The following is a 25,223-nucleotide window of genomic DNA, read 5'->3' as shown; positions in this document are numbered from 1 at the left end:
TGGCCTGGCAGACAAAAAGATTCTCCAGATTAGGGGCCCAGAAGAAAAGGTAACCCCAGAACCCAGTTAGTTCTGTTTAAAAATATGTTGGAATAAGCATTAAGTGTGTTGCAAGCCTGTCAGGAAGCTATAGTCCTGACATGAAAAAGTTAGAATGGGCATAGCCCAAATACCCCTAAGGAGTGGGAGAAAGATCAAAGGTGATGGTGGAATTATACAAAGAAGGCAGAGTTTAATAAATGAGTATGAGTGCTGAATCATTATGCTGTTATTTCTTTTAGTCTCTGGTACCTTAGAGCATCTAGAAGCAAAAACCTAAAACTGTAGAATTGTGACCCATACCAAACTCTGAAATCTGCTCTACAATTAAATGTTGCGATGTACTTTGAAATTATTGCTTTTTTGTATATGTTATTTTTCACAAAAAAGAAGAAAAAAAATTTTCTTCTAGCCTCCAGTGTTTTGGAGCAGCTGGAAGGAAAATCTGAAATAGTGGAATGGTAACTCATAACAAAATGAAATTTGTTCTGTAACTACTTTTTGAAGTGTACTTTGAAAATCATTCCTTTTTCTTTCTTTTCTTTGTGTGTATGTTATATTTAACAATTTTTTTTAATGGCCCTCATTTTGACTGTGCCTCCATGTTAAAACCAATGTTTGATTTTGTGACTGAGGAAAGCGAGGGTGAGCAGACCAGACCAGTTATAGGGCAGAGAGTCAAGGAATGTCCTGAGAGCACAACTGAGCCAACATCTCTCCAACTGTGTACAGGAGACGATGTGAAGTATTTTGGGTGATGAGGGACAGTGCCTATCCTTCGGGAAGTCACCAGTGTTTGGGGGAGACAGATGTACAAGGTTCACCTATGGGTCTGGAGGCAGGTGACATGGGGGGAGTGACTCCTGCCACTCCCAGCTACTAACTAGGGAGCAACTACTTCACCATTTGGAACCTCAGTGATTTTATCTGTCAAGTGGGGATAAAGTTTTTTTTTGGGGGGTGGGGTACATGGTCTGGGAATCAAACCCGGGTCTCCCGCATGGAAGGTGAGCATTCTACCACTGAACCACCCGTGCACCCAGATGTTGTTTTAAGAATTAATGTCCCCAAATACCCAGGCACAAGGACTTGCATATGGTGGGTCTAAGTAAAAAGTGGTTTCTCAGTCTCCTTACTTAAAGCCGTGATCTCTGTGAGGACTAGGACTGTGTCCTGTTGCTCTTACATCCTCAACGCCTAGAACAGAGCCTGGCACTTAGCAGTCCTGGCATGCTGTAAATCACTGATGGATGAATGGATGAATAATAATCATAGTTAATCCTTACATAGTACCTTGCTATGTGCCAGGTACGGTTCTGGAATTTTATAGATATTAACTCATTTAATCCTTACAATACCACAATATGATATGTACTATTATTAGCCCCACTTTGCCCAGGGTCTCAAAGCTAGTTACTGGAGGAGCTGGGATTCAAATCCTGGCAGCCTGGTTCCAGAGCCCATTGTTCTTTATCAATCACTATACTATTCTGCCTCTCAAAGAGGTTATTATTTTCACTACTGCAAAGTGGGGATCATACTGCCATATATTGCCTACCTTACAAGTTTGTTGTGGGGATCAAATGAGATAACATATGTGAGAATAGTTTGCCATCACAAGCAAAGCAGCATATAATTCAAAGTATTGTTATTATTACCCCAACTTTGAGATAATTGGGCTTCCTGTCAAGGAGCTCAGAAATGAAGGGAAAGGTAAAGCTCTGAAAACATAAAATCGAGAACCTAAGTGTGCTGGTTTGAAAGGAAGTATGCCCCCTAAGAAAAGCCATGTTTTGATATAAATCCCATTTCTAAAAGGTAGAATAATCCTTATTCAATACTGTATATTTGAAACTGTAATGAGATCATCTCCCTGGTTGATGAGATTTAGTTAAGAATGGTTGTTAAACTGGATTAGGGGATGACATGTCTCCACCCATTTGAGTGGGTCTTGATTAGTTTCTGAAGTCCTATAAAAGAGGAAACATTTTGGAGAATGAGAGACTCAGAGAGGGCAGAGAATGCTGCAACACTACAAAGCAGAGAGTCCACCAGCCAGCGACCTTTGGAGATGAAGAAGGGAAATGCCTCCCGGGGAGCTTCATGAAACCAGAAGCCAGGAGAGTAAGCTAGCAGATGATGCCGTGTCTGCCATGTGCCCTTCCAGCCGAGAGAGAAGCCCTGACTGCGTTCGCCATGTGCCTTTCCAGATGAGAGAGAAACCCTGAAACTTCATCGGCCTTCTTGAACCAAGGTATCTTTCCCTGGATGCCTTTGATTGGACATTTCTATAGACTTGTTTTAATTGGGACATTTTCTCGGCCTTAGATCTGTAAACTAGCAACTCATTAAATTTCCCCTTTTAAAAGCCATTCCGTTTCTGGTATATTGCATTCCAGCAGCTAGCAAACTAGAACACTAAGTAACAAAAAAGAATGGTCAGGCAGTTGATAAATGAAGGGGAGTCAGAAGAAGAGTGAGGGAGATGCAAAAGAGGAAAAACAGATTTAATGTGGTCTGTGCGCAGTTTCAGAGCAGTGCAGGTCAGATGACAGTGGTACCTGACAAACTGGAGCGCTTCCGTGCTATTCAGCAGAGCTGAGAGCATGGGTTAGGATTCTGTTGGGCAAGCAGAGCAGCCAGACTCCAGGGTCTAAGAGGTGAGCAGCCTCACTATGATAATGGGCAGGAAACAAATAAAATGGGGAAGCAGAATAGAGGCAGACAATCTGAACCTCCAACTGAGAGCTGTGATATGAAGAATCAATGCTTCACTGATAAAACCCAAACCTTCATTGTACAGGTCTATGAAAAATAAATTAAGGCCAATTCAAACAGAAAGACCAGGTTTTTGAGACACTCCACTGAAATCGTTTGGAGGGTCAGCAAAGAAAGAATTACTAATGTCTAACAGATTTCTATCCATGCCTGACAGAGAATCTCAAACATGCTGAAGTTCACGGTAGCATTATTATTAACTGGAGGTTACTGAGCTTTCCAAAACCCTTTGATTTTCAAAGTATTTTTCTCTGTTAGACCTAGAGATAAATGCCATTTTCCCCTTTTCTGGGTTGTGTCTGGCTTTTAATTGGGGAGAATACGTCAATGCCAATTGGAGATGGGGGTGAAAGGGGGATGGGAGGATATTGTGTGATTTCACTGAAGAATAAGAGAAAATTTTAACTGTTCAAGTGTTAAAAATGCTACAGGGACAGAGACAGTCTAGGCAGTTAGGGGACAAAGACAAAGACGCAGCCAGTGGTTAACCAACCCCTAGTGGGAGTGATAGCTCAGGGCCCCTAAACAAAAAGTAGGCAATTGGACTTACCCACACGTAATTGTGTGTTCTCCTAGGCTAGCTTATGCTGAGGCCTGCTACCCAATAGCTGGGGGTCAGAGACTGGTCTGACAGGGGCTGCAGACAGCTCGCTGTGACAGCAACAGGAGCAGCAGCTGCCATGGCGGTAGAAGCAGCGGTGGCAGCATCTTGCAGGATATCCTTAAATAGCAACCTGAGGAAGACAGCAGCTTTCCTACACCCCCACAGGCACTGAAATAAAACAAAGAAGGCAGGAAAAATGGCTGGGGTGTGTGCAAAGGCAGCTGCTTGCAAGAGATGAAATTGGGAGCATTGTCCCTAAAAGGTGATACAATGCCAGCGTTTAAATTGTATTCAATGACCCTGTGTCTGAGAGAAAGGGTTTCATTTTTCCTGGATCCCTATGCAGGCACCCTGCTGAGTGAAGCACAATCCTACTCCCTTTCCATTCCAGACATGTGGGACTAGACAGCTTCTGATAATGGCTCACTACTGCCATTTATTGAATACTTACTATCTTTTAGCCACTGTGCTAAGCCCTTTATGTACATCATCTCATTTAATCCTATGAGATGCTATTTCTGCCCCAGTTTACAGAGTAGGGAAAGGGTGTTTAGGGAGGCTTAGTGATTTGCTCAAGGACACAGTCAGAATCCAAACCTAAACTTGTCAGGTCCAACTCAGCAATCCTTGCTTTTCAACATGTGCAGTTACTGAGAAATCCAATATGCAGGAGGATGCCACAAAGAGAATTTGATCTTTTTTTGCACTATCAAAGTCGTTTATTTGAATGGGCCTTGGCTAGGGATGAGGGAGAGCAGCAGGAGCTAGTAGCTGACTCCAAGGTTTAGGTTTTCTTTTGGGTGCTGGTTTGCTCTGAGGCACCCTAAATCACCCCAGGCCTACCCTGGGTCACACACCATGAAGTCTGGTCTGAGTTGGCCATGCCACTAAGAAGAGGCGAAGGGCAGGCTGCTCTCCTTAGAACATTTGCCTAGGGGAATTCAGTGTTCTGAGTAAGACATTTCAGAAGTATAAGGGTATATAGAGTTAGATCAAGGGCCAGAGACATGGTGAAATCTGTACTATGTGTGTTTAATATATACATGGAGGGGACCAGGCTGGAAAAAGCAACACCCCATTCCTATCACAAAAATATGTTGTACACTGGCCAGGCTTTGCCTCTGAGCAGCAGCATCTTTCCAGTATATTGGTTCTCCACCTTCGGTGTACATTAATCCTCTGGAGAACTTTTTAAATGCCCAGGCTCCATCTCAGACCTAAGAATTTGAATCTTGGGGTTGAGGCTCACGGCTTTTAAAATTTTTTTCTTTTATGCTCTTCAGGAGACTCTAACAAGCAGTCCAGATCAAGTAGAAGTTAGGAAAAGACACTGATGAAGAGACACTGGTGAGGTTTTTATTTTCCAGAAAGGAAGCTGGGGTCAGAAAATTTTTGATCCACAAATTAAAATCACATCTTTTTTTCCAAAATAGTTATAATTTTTTTTTCTTAAACACATGTAGGAAGTATGATTCTGAAGGCAGAGAAAGTCACAGGCTACTGAAATGCATTCTGTATGATAAAATAAATACAGTAGCTTCCGTTGCTAGGTTAGCTGGAGTTATGGCAGAAACCTCTGCCCAGATGGGAGGGAAATACATGTGCTAAAATTTTGACAGCTAAATATATAGTGTGGGAAGAAGCCAAATTTTGAAATGCAGACTGATTCTGGCTGTGCATCAATATTCATTTTGTCACTGCCTCAGGACTCCTTCTCCCAGCTGATTTGGGGACAGTATGTCTGCAATCCAATTGTTAACAAAAACTTTAGGCGTTTCCAAGTAAGGGATGCGCAATTCCCTCCTAAAGAGAGCTTGTTCAGACAACTTCGGCTCTTAGGAAACCTGAACACTAGAAGAGTTTGGAAGTCCCAGAATTTCCAGTTTAAGATTTAAGAAGTTTATTTATTGCAAAAGTGAGCACAAAGAAATTCAAGAGAAGTATTCCACACCTCTTACAGAAGTGATTTTATGCACTCCTTTACTCAGTAAATATTTATTAAGCACTTATTCTGTGCCAGGCAAAATGCCTGATTTAGGAACTATAAAAAGTGAATGGAGGCTGCACGGTTGGTTCAGTGGTAGAATGCTCACCTTCCATGCGGGAGACCCAGGTAACGATTTCCGGACCATTCACCACCCAACAACAACAACAACAACAAAAAAAAACAGAAAAAAAAAAGTGAATGGAGTGCTCAGGGGCTCATGGTCTGCTACTGACATCAGACATGAACAAATTATGCAATATCTAACTAGTCCTGAGCCAATGTGTAAAAGCTGGAGAAGTGATGACTAATTTTACCTGATTTAAGTGGCGTGCTAAAGGATGAATAAAAGCTTATCAGATCAAGAAGATGGGGGAAACAAGGGATTTGAGGCCCAAGAACAGTGTGTGAACCAAGCTGTAGAGGCAAGAAATAAGGTACATTATTCTGGGGGTTGGCATGAGGTTCTCAGGACCTACGAGGGCAAGTATAAGACAGAAAGTTATAAAGACAGCTGAGGTGCAGATTAGGAAGGGACTTGATGTGAGGCTAAAAAGTCTGGACTTTATCTCATAGACTACAGGGAACCACTGGCAAATTGTTAGCTGGGGACTGGACTTAAGCAGATCTGCATATCAGAAAGATCTCTCTGGCTATAGTTTCCTTACTATCCTGAGTAGCTGAATACCTGTTGATCCAAGACTAGGAGTGAATCCAGTGGTTAAGGGAGCGGAAGTTCCAGGAAACCAGGTTAGTTCCAACGTATCTGTAACCAGCCACTTCTTCAAGTACAATCTCAGACCAGTTTCAATTAGTTCCTTCAGAACATCTAAGCTGGCAATGAGATAGCCTGGAATCACTCTCAGTTCTACCTTTTACTAGCTGTGTGACCTGGGCATCTAATATTGTTAGGAGGATTCAATGAGATAGAGATAGTGGACAGAAAGAGCTTAGCACTTTGCCTGGCATACAGTAAGCCCTTAATAAATGTTAGCTATATTATTGAATACTAAACTTCAGAAAACATGCAATTTATTTGAAGCAGATTTGCTAAGAGCAAACAAACCATGGGGTAAGAGCAATGAGATGGAACAGAACCCCAGAGCATCAATCTAGGCTGTCAAGTCATTTCAAAGAGGGTACTCTTAGTCAAGATTCCTTCTCCCCCTCAGAGGATGTTGTAAAGATAACTGTTTTTTCTTTCTTTTTTTCTTTCTTTTTGGCATGGGCAGGCTCTAGGAAATCAAACCCGGGTCTCTGGGTCATGGCAGGTGAGAATTCTACCACTGAGCCACCAATGCACCACCCAGGTAACTGGGTTTTACAACCCAGAGGTCCATCTGATTACCAACATAATCACTCCCAGGGGAAGAAATGATTCCTGAGTCAGGCTTTAGGGGAAGAGGAAAGCTCCAAGTCTGTCACGCCCCAGTCTGAGAGCCCTGAAGATTTTTTCTCTCCTTCAGTCTTTCTCTGCCCCTCTGTTTTGTCCAGTTCTGTGTACATTATGGGAAGCTGTTGGATGGTAGAGTCCATGGCTGGACTGTGCTTTTGGCAAGAGATAGTGGAATATAAGCTTTTCAGTTTTCTAAAGCTGCTAGGATGCAATATGCCAGAAATGGATTGGGTTTTATAAAGGGGATCTACTAAGTTACAATTTACAATTATAAGGCCCTAAAAATGTACAAATTAAGGCACCAACAAAAAGATACCTTCTCAGAGGAAGGCAGCCAGCATCTGGGACAATCTTAGTCAGCTGAAGGCACATGGCTGGCATCGGAGGTCCTTGCTCTCAGTTCATCGCTTTCAGCTTCTGATTCCAGTCACTTTCCCTCTAAGGGTATGTGAGTTCTCACTTAGCTTCTTTGGGGCAAACTGGATTTCATCTCTTAGTTTCCCTTGGCTCTCTCCAGGTTCAAGCTATTTCTGTGAGTCCTTGCTTAGCACTCGAGGTATTTCTGTCAGTGTGTCCAAACATCTGTGTCTAAGTGTCTGCTCTCTGTATCAGCTCTCTCTCTCTCTCTCTCTCCCTGTGAGCTCTTTAAGGATGTCAGTAAACTAATTAAGACCACCTCTCCATCTAATTAAAAGGTCCCACCCACAATTGGGGGTCGTATCTCCAGGGAAACAACCTAATCAAAGGTCCAAGAGGAGGATTAAGAGATGGCTTTTCTGGGGGTACATACCAGTTTCAAACCAGCACAATGAGGAAGGGCAAAAAAGAAGCCAGGACTGTTTTCTGTTTCTGCTCTCTGAAGAGGTCATACTGGCAGGTCCTGCGAGGTCAGGGAAATTGGATCCAAAGGCTAGCTCCAATACTCTCCTATTCCTCTCTACGCCATCCTCCTCTTGGGGAGAGCATAAGTATGCCGAAAGGAAGTAGTCTGCTCTGTTCTACTTTTGGATAGAAGGTTTCCAGGATCTACAGCAATCCTCTGTTAGCCATGACGTGCACTGAAAATGCCTGAGTGATTCTGTTTCTGCATCCTTCAGGGGAGAGGACTGGAGAACATAGTTAAGAGTGAGTAGCACTGGAGCAGCACTGCCTGGGTTCATTACTGCTCTGCCACTTACTAGTCGTTGGACAAGTTACTTACCTTCTCTGTCCTGGTTTCCTCATGTATAAAATGCGGATAAAAATCCTACCTATATGGGATTATTATGAGGATTAAATGAATTACTTCATGTAAATCACTTAGATAAAAGTGCTGTCATATAGTAAAATGCTCAGTACAAGTATTTTTACATGGCTTTAATAAATTATTTTTTCAGGAATGTAATTATCGTATGAATTAAGAGAAGAAAATATTTTGATTTGTTTGAAATTTCACAAAGAGCAGTTTACCATTTTGGAAAATCCGGCTACTTAGTGCCACTCAAGACACCTGTATCATATTGTATTTGTACCTGCTATATTTATGATGAGGTTACATATAAGAGAAACTGAACAGTTCAGTACGTCTTGGAGTTGGCCTACACATTTACATATTGAAATACATATTTTATTATAAACTATTAATTTTTTATTTATTTATTTAGTTTTTATTAATTAAAAAAATTAACTAACAAAACATTTAGAAATCATTCCATTCTACATATGCAATCAGAATTCTTAATATCATCACATAGATGTATGATCATCATTTCTTAGTACATTTGCATCGATTTAGAAAAAGAAATAGCAAGACAACAGGAAAAGAAATAAAATGATAATGCAGAGAAAAAATAAAAATACAAAATACAAAATATATATATAAAAACAAACAAACAAAAAAAACTATAGCTCAGATGCAGCTTCATTCAGTGTTTTAACATAATTTCATTACAATTAGGTAGTATTGTGCTGTCCATTTTTGAGTTTTTGTATCTAGTCCTGTTGCACAGTCTGTATCCCTTCAGCTGCAATTACCCATTATCTTACCCTGTTTCTAACTCCTGATGCTCTCTGTTACCAATGACATATTCCAAGTTTATTCTCGAATGTCAGTTCACATCAGTGGGACCACACAGTATTTGTCCTTTAGTTTTTGGCTAGTCTCACTCAGCATAATGTTCTCTAGGTCCATCCATGTTATTACATGCTTCGAAAGTTTATTCTGTCTTAAAGCTGCATAATATTCCATCGTATGTATATACCACAGTTTGTTTAGCCACTCGTCTGTTGATGGACATTTTGGCTGTTTCCATCTCTTTGCAATTGTAAATAATGCTGCTATAAACATTGGTGTGCAAATGTCCGTTTGTGTCTTTGCCCTTAAGTCCTCTGAGTAGATACCTAGCAATGGTATTGCTGGGTCGTATGGCAATTCTATACTCAGTTTTTTGAGGAACCGCCAAACTGCCTTCCACAGTGGTTGCACCATTTGACATTCCCACCAACAGTGGATAAATGTGCCTCTTTCTCCGCATCCTCTCCAGCACTTGTCATTTTCTGTTTTGTTGATAATGGCCATTCTGGTGGGTGTGAGATGATATCTCATTGTGGTTTTGATTTGCATTTCTCTAATGGCCAGGGATGTTGAACATCTCTTCATGTGCCTTTTGGCCATTTGTATTTCCTCTTCTGAGAGGTGTCTATTCAAGTCTTTTTCCCATTTTGTAATTGGGTTGGCTGTCTTTTTGTTGTTGAGTTGGACAATCTCTTTATAAATTCTGGATACTAGACCTTTATCTGATATGTCGTTTCCAAATATTGTCTCCCATTGTGTAGGCTGTCTTTCTACTTTCTTGATGAAGTTCTTTGATGCACAAAAGTGTTTAATTTTGAGGAGCTCCCATTTATTTATTTCTTTCTTCAGTGCTCTTGCTTTAGGTTTAAGGTCCATAAAACTGCCTCCAATTGTAAGTTTCATAAGATATCTCCCTACATTTTCCTCTAACTGTTTTATGGTCTTAGACCTAATGTTTAGATCTTTGATCCATTTTGAGTTAACTTTTGTATAGGGTGTGAGATATGGGTCCTCTTTCATTCTTTTGCATATGGATATCCAGTTCTCTAGGCACCATTTATTGAAGAGACTGTTCTGTCCCAGGTGAGTTGGCTTGACTGCCTTATCAAAGATCAAATGTCCATAGATGAGAGGGTCTATATCTGAGCACTCTATTCGATTCCACTGGTTGATATATCTATCTTTATCCCAGTACCATGCTGTTTTGACCACTGTGGCTTCATAATATGCCTTAAAGTCCGGCAGCTTGAGACCTCCAGCTTCGTTTTTTTACCTCAAGATATTTTTAGCAATTCGGGGCACCCTGCCCTTCCAGATAAATTTGCTTATTGGTTTTTCTATTTCCGAAAAATAAGTTGTTGGGATTTTGATTGGTATTGCATTGAATCTGTAAATCAATTTAGGTAGGAATGACATCCAACTATATTTAGTCTTCCAATCCATGAACACGGTATGCCCTTCCATCTGTTTAGGTCTTCTTTGATTTCTTTTAACAGTTTTTTGTAGTTTTCTTTATATAGGTCTTTTGTCTCTTTAGTTAAATTTATTCCTAAGTACTTTATTCTTTTAGTTGCAATTGTAAATGGAATTCGTTTCTTGATTTCCCCCAAGCTTGTTCATTGCTAGTGTATAGAAACACTACAGATTTTTGAATGTTGATCTTGTAACCTGCTACTTTGCTGTACACATTTATTAGCTCTAGTAGTTTTGTTGTGAATTTTTCCGGGTTTTCGACGTATAGTATCATATCGTCTGCAAACAGTGATAGTTTTACTTCTTCCTTTCCAATTTTGATGCTTTGTATTTCTTTTTCTTGTCTAATTGCTCTGGCTAGAACCTCCAACACGATGTTGAATAATAGTGGTGATAATGGACATCCTTGTCTTGTTCCTGATCTTAGGGGGAAAGTTTTCAATTTTTCCCCATTGAGGATGATATTACCTGTGGGTTTTTCATATATTCCCTCTATCGTTTTAAGGAAGTTCCCTTGTATTCCTATCCTTTGAAGTGTTTTCAACAGGAAAGGATGTTGAATCTTGTTAAATGCCTTCTCTGCATCAATTGAGATGATCATGTGATTTTTCTGCTTTGATTTGTTGATATGGTGTATTACATTAATTGATTTTCTTATGTTGAACTGTCCTTGCATACCTGGAATGAATACTACTTGGTCATGATGTATAATTGTTTTAATGTGTTGCTGGATTTGATTTGCTAGAACTTTGTTGAGGATTTTTGCATCTATATTCATTAGAGAGATTGGTCTGTAGTTTTCTTTTTTTGTAATATCTTTGCCTGGTTTTGGTATGAGGGTGATGTTGGCTTCATAGAATGAATTAGGTAGTTTTCCCTCCACTTCGATTTTTTTGAAGAGTTTGAGCAGAGTTGGTACTAATTCTTTCTGGAATGTTTGGTAGAATTCACATGTGAAGCCGTCTGGTCCTGGACTTTTCTTTTTGGGAAGCTTTTGAATGACTGATTCAATTTCTTTACTTGTGATTGGTTTGTTGAGGTCATCTATTTCTTTTTAAGTCAAAGTGGTTGTTCATGCCTTTCTAGGAACTTGTCCATTTCATATACATTGTTGTATTTATTAGCGTAAAGTTGTTCATAGTATCCTGTTATTACCGTCTTTATTTCTGTGAGGTCAGTGGTTATGTCTCCTCTTCCATTTCTGATCTTATTTATTTGCATCCTCTCTCTTCTTCTTTTTGTCAATCTTGATAAGCGCCCATCAATCTTATTGATTTTCTCGTAGAACCAACTTCTGGTCTTATTGATTTTTCTCAATTGTTTTCATGTTCTCAATTTCATTTATTTCTGCTCTAATCTTTGTTATTTCTTTCCTTTTGCTTGCTTTGGGGTCAGTTTGCTGTTCTTTCTCCAGTTCTTCCAAGTGGACAGTTAATTCCTGAATTTTTGCCTTTTCTTCTTTTCTGATATAGGCATTTAGGGCAATAAATTTCCCTCTTAGCACTGCCTTTGCTGCGTCCCATAGGTTTTGATATGTTGTGTTTTCATTTTCATTCGCCTCGAGGTATTTACTAATTTCTCTTGTAATTTCTTCCTTGACCCACTCATTGTTTAAGAGTGTGTTGTTGAGCCTCCACGTCGTTGTGGATTTTCTGGCACTCTGCCTATTATTGATTTCCAACTTCATTCCTTTATGATCCAAGAAAGTGTTGTGTATGATTTCAATCTTTTTAAATTTGTAGAGACTTGCTTTGTGACCCAGCATATGGTCTATCTTTGAGAATGATCCATGAGCACTTGAGAAAAAGGTGTATCCTGCTGTTGTGGGGTGTAATGTCCTATAAATGTCTGTTAAGTCTAGCTCATTTATTGTAATATTCAAATTCTCTGTTTCTTTATTGATCCTCTGTCTAGATGTTCTGTCCATTGATGAGAGTGTGGAATTGAAGTCTCCAACTATTATGGTAGATGTGTCTATTTCCCTTTTCAGTGATTGCAGTGTATTCCTCACATATTTTGGGGCATTTTGATTCGGTGCATAAATATTTATGATTGTTATGTCTTCTTGTTTAATTGTTCTTTTTATTAGTAGATAGTATCCTTCTTTGTCTCTTTTAACTGTTTTACATTTGAAGTCTAATTTGTTGGATATTAGTATAGCTACTCCTGCTCTTTTCTGGTTGTTATTGGCATGAAATATCTTTTCCTAACCTTTCACTTTCAACCTATGTTTATCTTTGGGTCTAAGATGTGTTTCCTGTAGACAGCATATAGAAGGATCCTGTTTTTAATCCATTCTGCCAGTCTATGTCTTTTGATTGGGGAATTCAGTCCATTAACATTTAGTGTTATTACTGTTTGGGTAATACTTTCCTCTACCATTTTGCCTTTTGTATTATATATATCATATCTGATTTTCCTTCTTTCTACACTCTTCTCCATACCTCTCTCTTCTGTCTTTTCGTATCTGACTCTAGTGCTCCCTTTAGTATTTCTTGCAGAGCTGGTCTCTTGGTCACAAATTCTCTCAGTGACTTTTTGCCTGAAAATGTTTTAATTTCTACCTCATTTTTGAGGGGCAATTTTGCTGGATATAGAAGTCTTGGTTGACAGTTTTTCTCTTTTAGTAATTTAAATATATCATCCCACTGTCTTCTAGCTTCCATGGTTTCTGTTGAGAAATCTACTCATAGTCTTATTGGGTTTTCCTTGTATGTGATAGATTGTTTTTCTCTTGCTGCTTTCAAGATCCTCTCTTTCTCTTTGACCTCTGACATTCTAACTAGTAAGTGTCTTGGAGAACACCTATTTGGGTCTATTCTCTTTGGGGTGCGCTGCACTTCTTGGATCTGTAATTTTAGTTCTTTCATAAGAGTTAGGAAATTTTCAGTGATAATTTCTTCCATTAGTTTTTCTCCTCCTTTTCCCTTCTCTTCTCCTTCTGGGACACCCACAACACGTATATTTGTGCGCTTCATATTATCATTCAATTCCCTGAGCCCCTGCTCAAATTTTTCCATTCTTTTCCCTATAGTTTCTGTTTCTTTTTGGATTTCAGATGTTCCATCCAGTTCACTAATTCTATCCTCTGTCTCTTTAAATCTACCATTGTAGGTTTCCATTGTTTTTTTCATCTCTTCTACTGTGTTTTTCAATCCCATAGTTCTGTGATTTGTTTTTTCAGACTTCCCATTTCTTCTTTTTGTGATCCCATGTCTTCTTCATGTCCTCCCTCAATTTATTGATTTGGTTTTTGAAGAGGTTTTACATTTCTGTTCGTATATTCAGAATTAGTTGTCTCAGTTCCTGTATCTCATTTGAGCTATTGGTTTGTTCCTTTGACTGGGCCATATCTTCAATTTTCCTGGTGTGATTTGTTATTTTTTGCTGGCGTCTGGGCATTTAATCAGATTTCCCTGAGTGTGGGACCCAGCAGGTTGAAAGACTTTCCTGTGAAGTCTCTGGGCTCTGTTTTTCTTATCGTGCCCAGTATGTGGTGCTTGTCTGTCTGCGGGTCCCACCAGCAAAAGATGTTGTGGCTCCTTTAACTTTGGAAGACTCTCGCTGCTGGGTGTGTGATGGAGACAGAGGAAAGGTTGTAGGTTGGTTTTAATGGCTTCAAATTGTGAAGTCCTGGGATCTGAATTCCTTGAGAGAGGGGTTCCACCTGAGTTGCGTTTCACCCCTCCCGCAGGGAAGGTTGGCCTACACATTTACATATTGAAATACATATTTTATTATAAACTATTAATTTTTTATTTCTTCTTTATATTATAGTTGGGGCTTGCATTAGTGAGGTTCTCTAGAGAAACAGAAACAACAGGAAATGTCTATAAATATGAGATTTATAAAGGTATCTCATGCAATCATGGGAATGGAAGAGTCCAAAATTCATAGGGCAGGCTGTGAAGCTGGCAGCTCCTGTGAAGGATCTGGATGAACTCCACAGGAGAGGCTTGCTGGCTGAAAGAAGCAGTAAACAAGTCTCTCTTCTCTTTAAAAAAGTCTTCAATTGATTGGATTAGCTCATTGGTGAGATACACGCCTTAGTTGATAGTGGATGTATCAGTCACAGATGCAATCAATTGACTGATGATTTAATACACCAGCCTTAGGGCTTATCAACCAGCCACGAAATATTCTTGCAGCAAAGGTCAGGATAGTGTTTGCTTGACCAGACAACTGGGCTTATCACGTGGCCAAGCTGACACCAGAACCTAACCATCACAGTTCTTAATGTTGATTTTTAAAATATGTGTATAGGTTAAGAGGGAATCAATTTAATTTCAGGAGAGTAAAAGGGCATTACAAAATATTTATTATAATAAAAGTTCATTAGGTCTGACAGCATTGAGAACCACTGATCTAGAGAAAGGTGTCTGACAGGATAGACTTTCTCAAACCTGGTGCTTAACTTGTACCTGGTTTAACCTTAATGATGTTACCAAAGGTACTCTGGATTATAAGACAAGCTTTATTTCAAGTGAATGAATGAAGGAAGAGCTAGGGGGAAGCTATTAGACTTCCATTAGCACTTGTCCAATATGACTTAACCAGTAACAAATGGAGATGACTGCTAATTCTTCTTGACATTAATTTTGGAAAATTATCTTCTCTGTCCTGGTTTCCTCATGTATAAAATGAGGCTATTAGTCATGTCTACATGGAATTAGTTTTCTTAGTTTCAATAAGACAGTTGAATTATTTCCCAAAGTATGTTCCATGGAACATTATTACTTGGCATGTTTGTTAAAAAAGAGTTCCTCAGGGAGAAGAGCAAAATGAGACAAAATAAAGTGTCAAAGGCTGAGAGATTCCAAACAGAGTCAAGAGGTTATCCTGGAGGTTATTCTTATGTATTAAATAGATATCACCTTGTTAGTTAAGATGTAATGGAGAGGCTGGAGGAAACTGCCTGAAAACGTAGAGCCGTGTTCCAGTAGCCATGTTTCTTGAAGATGGTTGTATAATGATATAGCTTTTGCAATGTGATTATGTGATTGTGAAAACCTTGTGTCTAGTCCTCCTTTTATCTACCTTACTGACAGATGAGTAAAACATATGGACTAAAAATAAATAATATGGGGAACAAATGTTAAAATAAATTTAGTAGACTAAAATGCTAGGGATCAATGAAAGGGAGGGGTAAAGGGTATGGTATGTATGAATTTTTTTCTATTTTCTTTTTATTTCTTTTTCTGAATTGATGTAAATGTTCTAAGAAATGATCATGATGATGAATATACAACTATGTGATGATATTGTGAATTACTGATTATATATGTAGAACGGATAATCATATGTTAAGAATGTTTGTGTTTCTTTGTTGTCATATTTTAAAAAATTAAAAAATTAATTAAAAAAAAGGTTCTTTGGTAAATGAGATTAGAAAATCATTAGTGTTTTTTGCTATAGGATTTCTCACACTCCTTTATAAGCTAGCATGCACTGAATCTCCAAGAGGGGAATATATAGTTGTATACAGCATTTTCCAAATTGTTTGACCACAGAGATCTTATTTCAAAGTAGCAATTCATGAGGTTAGTATGCTGAGGGAAATGCTTATAAAATAAAAATTAAATTGTCTCTAAGTGCCTTTCCAGCTCTAATATTCCAAAATTCTGTGAAGTTAAATGTTTAAATGGGATCTTCTTCCTGGCCATTTTAGATCAGAATAAGAAAGATAAGAAGAAAGCTATCATATAGAAAATAAAAACACTGTAAATCTGATGCAGAAAAGGAAAACAAACCAAGTTTTAACGTATATAGGTCTATGTAAATTATTCAGAAGAGACAGGACCATGAACTGTCACATATTATCACTAGGAAAGACAGAATTATTTATAGTTTAGCAGTCATGACAGGTACTGAATGCTAATCATTTTAGCTTTATTTCTCAAATTCATCCTTAACTTCATATGAATTTGGCCAAATAACTGTTGAGGGTATCTATGGGACTATTCCTTTTTCCTAGCTGCTGAAACTACTACAGTCTCATTTCTCATAAATGTCTACTGTAGAGGCTGAACATGGTTTTACCTAAACCAGCACCCTTGCACCCCCTATCCAACCCAGTCACATTAGTTTGGTCTGGGATGGGCATGAAATCTTAGCTAGAACATTTACTATCCTGGAATTGTTTGCATTTAGGGCCAGACAGGGATCTGAGCATTGGATATAAGATTAACACTGTAGCAGTAGTCGTGATACTGCCATAGAAAGGAAGCTGGACTTCAGTGCAAGGCAATGAAGCCAAAATGCAAAGACCAGAGACAAGAAATGGAGCATTTCACTTCCTGATTCTGAGCCACTCACCTCCAGTTCCATCTCTGCTTTCCCCCACATGCCTGTTCAAGCCTTCTTTGTTTTTTTTTGAATAAAAATATCCCTTTGACAGATGAGTAAAACATAAGGATTAAAAATAAATAAATAATAGGGGGAACAAACGTTAAAATAAATTTAGTAGATTGAAATGCTAGTGATCAATGAAAGGGAGGGGTAAGGGGTATGGTATGTATGAATTTTTTCCTGTTGTCTTTTTATTTCTTTTTCTGAATTGATGGAAATGTTCTAAGAAATGATCATGATGATGAATATGCAACTATGTGATGATATTGTGAATTACTGATTATATATGTAGAATGGAATGATATGTTAAGAATGTTTGTATTTCTTTGTCATTTTTAAAAAATTTAATAATTAATAAAAAATTTTAATTATGTTTTGAAGAATTATTGTTTTAAAACTAGGAATATAAATAATATGTTGGAAATAAAAATTAAATAAAAAATAAATACATCAATAATAAAAAGACAAATACTCTAATTTAAAAATGTTAAAAAAAAATGGGGGGCAAAGGACTTGAACAGACATTTTTCCAAAGAAAATACACTACTGGCCAATAAACACATGAAAAGATGCACAACATTCATTAGGGAAATGCATACCAAAAATCCACAATGAAATACCACTTCACACCCACTAAGATGTCCATAATCAACAGATGACAAAACAGGTGTTGGTGAAGATACAGACAAATTAGAATCATCATACATTGCTAATGAGAATGTAAAATAGTGCAGTCACATCGGAAAACAGTTTGGCAGTTTCTCAAAAAAGCTAAACATAGAGTGACCATATCCAGAAATTCCACTCCCAGGTATATGCCCAAAAGGAATGAAAACTTATGTCCACACAAAAATCTGTACACGAATTTTCATGGCAGCATTATTTATAATATCCAAAAAGATGGAAACAACCCAAATGTCCATCAGCTAATGAATGGAAAAACAAGATGTGGGATAGTCACACTGTGGAACACTGTTCAGCCATACAAAGGAATGAAGTACTGATTCATGCTACAACATGGATAAAATTCTATGTGTTTGACATCTGTGAGCCTCATAGGACCCTGAAGGCCTAACTGTAAGCATATCCCTGCTCTTCCCAGATAAGCACCCCATTCACCAAGAAAGCTCTACCTAGCTAGTTCCCTTAACAGCAGGATGAGGTACACCCCACCTGGTTATAAACTTAACAGGTTTCCCTGCCAGCCCATGCAATTATTCAAATAAGCCAAACACATCCTCACACAGGAACCAAGACACCTCATCCTCTTTTTACTACAAGCCTGCTTCCCACAGGCCCTGCTTGTTCATTCTGCTCCTAAGTACAACCCTCATGTGGTTCCACAGTGTCCTCCTCCCTGTGGGCCGTGAGTATGTATGACTAACAAACTGTTACCTATCTCATCTGTCTGGTATTGGGTGTCTGTGTTTGGCCATCCAAAGAAAGGTAGGAAGGGACTCCCTCCCTTACTAAGGGGGTGAAGAGGACATAGGCATTCCTATTAAATTCATTTCTCAGCAAAGCTAAGCTAGAATAGGTTTTAAAGGGGTTATCTTCTGGCTTCTACAAGGCTTCAAGTTGTACTTGGGAACGAGTTAACAGATAGGGCCATGAGGCCAAAACAGAGCTAAGCAGAGAAAACAAAGAAAACTTTTTAAATAACCAAGTTAATGCAGTATTTCCAGTCCATGTTGATATTGTAATGACTGCACAAAACTCTGACTACATTCAAATGGGAAAGAGGTAAAAATTAATTCATGAGTTGGAGGTGGTTAAGTCCTCCCTCTGACCTACTCTATCTCCCAATATTCTGAATCTCTCCCTCTTACTGGACTCTCTACCTCCCTTTCAACCTGCCCAAACCACAGAAAATTCACTGAAACCTGAAATTATCTTTTGGCACTGTATAGCTTGAGAGACAGTGATTAGAAAGAAAAATCTTCATCATCTAAGTAGCATTTTCGTTTCAGCTGTTCCTGGGGGCAAAATTGGGGAGTAAAGAGAAATCCCAGATTGAAAGCTTTGTGGTTATCTCCGCTTCTCTTTAAAGTGCCTTTGATTATAATCACACCCACGATTAGAAGATTTTACACACCTGGTCTCAAGGATGCACCAGGAAGAAGAATCATAACTCATCCCATCCCATTTCCTTTTCTTTATTCACTAAGTAAGCACAATTTATAAACTTCAGCGAGTGGAGACTAGAAATGGTTTGGAGAATAGGAGGAAGGTTTTTCTTTCACATGGCTTTCTGGAAGTGACAAAAATCTTCCATGGCCGCAAATTATTTTAGTACTGGTGAGACAAACAGTGTTGTTTTCATTGGCCACACAAAGAAGTGAGAAAAATGGATAGAGTTTCTTTCTATTTCTTTTCTCACTTTGCTAACCAAACATTTTGCTCTGCTATTATACACACATTCTCTCTCACACTCAGTATGTGAGCACTTACAGAGTTTTGTAGTTTTTTAAATAGTTATCCATTTTTTTAAATTAACTTTTTATTTTCGAATAATATTAGATCTGCAGAAAAGCTGCAAAGATAGCACAGAGAGTTCCACTAAACCCCTCACTCACTTTCCCTTATGGTATATCTATCAAGAATTTTTGTAGATTTTGGTGGATAAAAAACACTGACTCTTTCTTAACCTCCTCATACAGCAAATTCTCAACAAGAGCTGTGTGTAGCCAAAAGCAATTTATTTAATTATATGAATTATCAAGTTATGATCTGTACTCCCTCTCCCTCATCAAGGTGCTAGATAATAAACTAGAGCCTCTAACCCTTTCAGGTGAATGTTTCCAGTTACTAAGCAATCCTACTTCTACAGGATTTTTATGAGGTTGCCAGATCATTCTTCCCCTTGCCTTTTGTGTAGACACTATTGGTTGCCTACCAATATCCATTTCTTGCCATCTTTCTTGCTAAATAAAATTCAATTGTGTTTGAGTAGAAATATGCCCAGTTAAAAACATTCCCACTCCTACTTTCCAATTAGGGATAATTATGTTAGACTTCTGGCCGGAGAAATAAAATAGGAAATCTGTTGGGGGGGGGGGGGGTGCTCTGGAAAATTGTTTTCTTTCCCCAGAAAAGGGAACTGAGTGCACAGGGCTGCCCTTCTCCTCCTTCCTGGTTTAAATTCGCCATTCTGGCTAGAGCTGCAGCAGCATCTTGTGGTACTGAAGATTACAGAAATATTGGGCCTAAATGACAGTGAGCTACTAAATCACCACTGGCCACCACCTACTGCCAGATTCCCTGTGATGTGAGAAAAACAAATCCTTACTTGTTTAAGCCATTGTAATTGGAGTCTTTGTTACTTGCAGTTGAACACTTTGCTACCAGTTGAACTCATTTAATACAAAACCTAAACCTACACAAGGCAGATGAGAAGGGTGGGAAATGCAGCTGAGGATAAAGCCCAGAGAAGTGGCCATTTAGAATCTCAAAGGCATAGCTCTGGGCTGAAACAACAGTAAGTAGGTATTTTTAGAGAAAACACGGCTGTGCAGGAAAGGAAGAGGATAACTAACGAGTGCATGCTTGTACAAAAACAGTGTCAGGATATAGCAAAATTCTAGCATGAATAAAAGCTGCGTATCTGACAAAACAATCACTTTTACAATGGCTTTGCTGATGCTTGGTTAAATACTGATGTGCCAGCCACAGCCTAGCATTATGGATTCCAGGAAGTGAATTATTAATGCAAGCCCTCTCTACAAAGTCAACTGGGAACAAGTTTCCATTAAAATCAAGAAGAAAATTAATTTAGAGGTCACTCATTTTTAGCACACACGTAGACATATTTATTTTCTTCCTGCATTGGCCACACTCTGGGGAGAAATCCAGCATTCCCCACTTAGAGGAGGAAGAAAGTTGAATTTTATACAGCAGCTGAAAATTCGTGGATTGAACTCACAGCTATAAGGGAAACATTTTAGATGAACTCCTTTAGCAACTCAGCATGAACAATTAAATGAGTCAGGAAGACAGACAAGTCACTAACGTTCAGGTTACAGAGTAATGGTTAGTGTGCTCCAGCTGGCTTACCTTGGAATCTGCCCCTACAAAGGGAATTCCAGGATTGAGAGCCTGGATCTATATAAACCTGTGCTCTGGTTTTTCTGCAGCAGTTAACATGTTATAGAGAAAACAGAGTATCTTATTGAAGATGCAAGCAATATAATTTTCCTTCTACAAAATCCCTGCTGACTGATTCATCTGCATGAGTCTATCTAGGGCAACGTTTTGAAGCCTGCCCTGATGAAAGGAAGACTGATAGGCAAAGGACAAGAAGGTAGGGAATTTACAAATGGCAAGAAGCTGACTTACCTCAGTAGCTTTCTGGCTGAGTCCCCGGAGCAAGAGCACAATCACATGGATGGCAGCTCTGCGCACTTGAGCTTCACAGTCTGTTTTAGCCACAGCAATCAGGCAAGCTGTTACCTAGGAGGGTGTGGGAAGAAAAAGTCAATGAGGGTTACAACTGTGCTCCACTTTCTTCATATCCATCAAGAGCAATCTGGCTAAGAGGGAGGTGGACAGTTTTCTCACTTTCAAAAAAGAAGGAGAGATTTAGGGGTAGAGTTCTTGATTTAATCTGGCTTTTTCTGGAAAAGGACAAAATCTTATTTGGAATTCAGGATGGAGATTAAGGAGGAGGAAGGAATATGTATATATATATGGTTTGTTTGTTTTCTAAAAGGTAAGGTCAAATACAAATATTTCCTCAAAAATGGGAAGAAATGGCAGTTGCCCCCTTTTGGCGGTTTCAAACCAAAGGAAGAAAAGATGGTCCAAAACACAGCTGCTTCTAGGGACTGAGGCCCATGGAGATTTAGCCAAACTGGCTTCAGAGTTCAAGGACCAGCATGCACATGAATGTGCCATCGATGAAAGTTTCAGCCCAGGGATATAAAAATACAGAAATAGTCAAAGTGATCTTCTTTAGCATGTCCAGACATCCCAGTCCCAAAAATCCAGTGTGCGCCCCATGTGAGTCACCAAGGGCCAATTTCAGACTCCCTGCCTGGGCTGTACTTGTGAAATAGGCCCTCAGCACTATTTACCTTAAAAGACAGCCGTATGGCAGGAAAAAAAAAAAAAAAGACTAGAAATTACTTGTAAAACATGGTGCCAGATATATAGTTAATAATTATATGTCATAAAATGAGACAGTTTCTATACCCTATACCAGCTTCCATCCCCTTCTGTTCCTGGTAGGCATAAAAATATTCTAAAATTTCAATAAAGAAACAATATTAACAACAACAACAACAAACCTTTCTGAGGCACTGGTGACTATTTTTTTGAAAAAAAATTTTTGAAAGTGTGGCCAGCGGCAGTAACATTCTGAAGGTAAGTCTAAATTATTCAATTGGTCTCTCATGTAGTATTTGATTTTAAAATTGTGAGTATGTTTCTCAGCCAACAGTGGAGGGATTTCCAACCATGATAAGAAAATAGCCAGATTGTGCGTTTGGAAACACGTATAAATACATATTATGTTTAAAGAATGGTTTTTTTTAAAAAGAATATAGGCACAAATGAGGAAGTAAGCTTATACGGAAATTTTAACTATGCAGTTGTATTTTCAACAGCTTTCAAACAGTTGGGCATAGTTCAAAGCGTCTAATTAATTACTGATGGCAGAGAGATTAGGAGAAGTAGCTTGTTCTTAAATATAATTGCATCTGTGATGCACTGGCATTATATCAAGTTGTAACATCTATTTGACAAACTTGCAGTTTCAAGTGAAGGGAGCTCCCAGAAAAGCTCAATTCCTTGGAGGCTATTTTTCAATAGGACCCAGTAAGCTACCTCTAGCTTTGACCAGGGATATCCTGACCCATGGCTTCCATGCCTCTGGCATTAATGGTAGAAGCAGTTCAATCATAGGAGGAATTCCTTGGGCGGCCTCCAAACAGGTAACAATGTAATAGCTACCTCCACTTGTAAGCTCAGTATTTATAAGGTAACAGCTGAAATCAGAGAACAAGTTGGAGCTAGGTCTAAGTTCTTTTTAATGCATGAAATTTCAGCTTATTCAGTCTGATAACTCAAGTTATCAGTAGTGTCAGTAGACACTCCTGAGCTTTCTGCCTGCTTCCCTGTAGGTTTAGTTTAAGAAATTACTTTTCAATATTGGGCAGACAAAGCCTTCCTGGCCTTGAACCCTGTTGGTGCCTGTCTTTACCACCTCCGTATGCTTAGAGGGCCATGCTTCTGCCTCACCTCTCAGTCTAAGAGTGGCTCAGACTGTCAGACATTAATTCCGTAGTTGAGATAGGCAGAAGCATCCTGGCTGGAAAACGCTTTCCTTTCGAGGTAATTCTTGAATCCCCATATCCTACCTTGAATGTATGTGTGCTGGTTTGAAACTATCGTGTACCCCAAAAAAGCCATGCCTTTTATCCTCACTCAATATTGTTTATGGTGGGATCTTTTTATTAAGTTGTTTCCATGGAGATGTGACTTACCCACCTGTGGGTGGGATTTTTTGATTAGGCGGTCTCCATAGAGATGTGTCTCCATCCATTCAAGGTGGGTGGCCTACTGGAGTCCTTTAAGAGGGAACCATTGTGAAAAAAGCTTTAGAGTTGACAGAATCGAAAGAGCAGATAGGAGACCCAGATGTTTGGAGATACAGAAAGAAAACACTGCCAGGGAAGCTGTTTGAAATCAGAAGCCAATGGACCAGGAGATGCCAGCCATGTGCCTTACCAGCTGACAGAGGTGTTCTGGACCCATTGGCCCTTTTTGAGTCAAGGTATATTTCCTGGATGGCTTAGTTTAGACATTTTTATGGCTTTAGAACTATAAACTTATAATTTAATAAATTCTTTCTATAAAAGCCAACTCATTTCTGGTATATTGCATTCTGGCAGCATTTAATAAACCAAAACAGTATGGCTGAGAGAAGAGAGGGTTATTGCAACCCTTACTGAAATCAGCTGGAATGGCTTCCTACTTGTCACAAGGTTGTCAGTGACTTAGGAAAAAGACTGTACCAAGCCCATTTGTAACCAGCCATCCAGGAATAGATCTGTGAACAGAAGAGTGTGCATGAACTCTCCTCAACACCTCCAACAATGGGACAAAATCCCATGAAATGTATAATGGTCTGCTATACAAAATGCTTTTAAAGCATCAGAATTGTAATATGGCCTTGCCAGATATCCAGGGATAAGAAGAGCATAATGAAAGAAATCTCTTCTTTTCAGATCAAGCTCACAGAACCACCTCAAAACTTTAGGCCAGGGAGGCAGAGACTCATCATCAAACACTGAAAGTAAGGAAATAGCGTGATCACTCTCTTCTATCTATCCAGCCTGCAACGATCATGGCTAGGCTCTCTCACCTCCAACCTCAAGGACATATCACATCACTCTTCACCCCTAAATGCCTTGATCAATAGCTAGATCACAAGATGTAAGGTCATTACTAATTTATGAATTAGTATAAAATTTCTAGTCTCTGGGGGGCAGAAATCCATTCTATGTGCTTTTAATGTCACCTGCACTGCGTGTCAAGGCACCTATTGGGAGGAATGTAAAATGGTGTAGCCATTGTGGAAAACAGTGTGGCAGTTCCTCAAAAGGTAAACATAGAACTGCCATATAATCTGGCAATTCCTTTCCTAAGTATACCTAAAAGGATTCAAAACAGGGACTCAAAATAGATACTTGTACACCAATGTTCATAGCAGCATTATTCACAATAGCCAAAAGGTGGAAATCACTCAAGTGTCCTTCAACAGATGAATGGATAAACAAAATGTGCTATATCCCTACAATGGAATATTATTCAGCCATTAAAAAGAATAAAGGTCTGGCACATGCTAAAACATGGATGGACCTAGAAAACATTATGCTAAGTGAAAGAAGCCAGACATAAAAGGAAAAATATTGTATGATTCCACTTATATGAAATACGTAGACTAAGCAAATTCATAGAGGCAGAAAGTAAATTAGAGGTTGCCAGGGGCTGGTGGGGAGGGGAGAATGAGGAACTATTGCTTAATAGGAATGGGTTTCTGTTTTGTGTGATGAAAAATTTTGGAAACAGATACTGGTAATGGTTATAGAACACTGTAAGTGAAATTAATGCCAATGGACCATTTGGTTAAAATGACAAGTTTTATGTTATACATATTTTACCACAATTAAAAAAAATTAAGACATAGGAATCTTGAAGATAAATTAGATCATTTCATTGCTCTGCCTTTGCTTCCATCTCACTCAGAGTAAAAGCAAAGTCCTTACAAGGCTTGACTTGGCTGCCTCCTCTCTGACACCATCTCCTATTATTCTTTTTCGTGATCTCTTCACTCAGGATACACTGGTCTTGCACCTTCCTCTGAGCCTCTGTAATTACTGTTCCCTCTGCTTAGAATGCTTTCACCCTAGGTATTAGCCTGGATCAACTCCTTGTTTCCTTCAGGGCTTTGTTCAAATTGCACTTCTCAGTGAAATGGTTCCTGGACATCCTAATTCATATACAGTAATTTTCACATTCCCTACCTTACTTGGTTTATCTCCTTAGT

General features: G+C 38.9%; 1 protein-coding gene across 2 annotated transcripts in view; it reads right to left on the bottom strand.

Annotated features, from left to right (window-relative positions):
- Nucleotides 1-25,223, bottom strand: part of TANGO6 (transport and golgi organization 6 homolog) — a 294,759-nt gene that overhangs the window by 27,464 nt on the left and 242,072 nt on the right. For both annotated transcript variants that reach the window (XR_013163629.1, XM_077132839.1), the window contains exon 17: nucleotides 21,011-21,124. Coding sequence is in view for 1 of the 2 variants with exons in the window: in XM_077132839.1 (XP_076988954.1) it covers nucleotides 21,011-21,124 (114 nt within the window). In the remaining variant the exon portion in view is untranslated. The remainder of the gene's footprint in view (nucleotides 1-21,010; nucleotides 21,125-25,223) is intronic.

Source organism: Tamandua tetradactyla, chromosome 16, assembly GCF_023851605.1.
Source record: "Tamandua tetradactyla isolate mTamTet1 chromosome 16, mTamTet1.pri, whole genome shotgun sequence".
Taxonomy (NCBI): domain Eukaryota; kingdom Metazoa; phylum Chordata; class Mammalia; order Pilosa; family Myrmecophagidae; genus Tamandua; species Tamandua tetradactyla.
The sequence above is the reverse complement of the archived record's forward strand: the minus strand, read 5'-3'. Positions and strand labels throughout refer to the sequence as shown.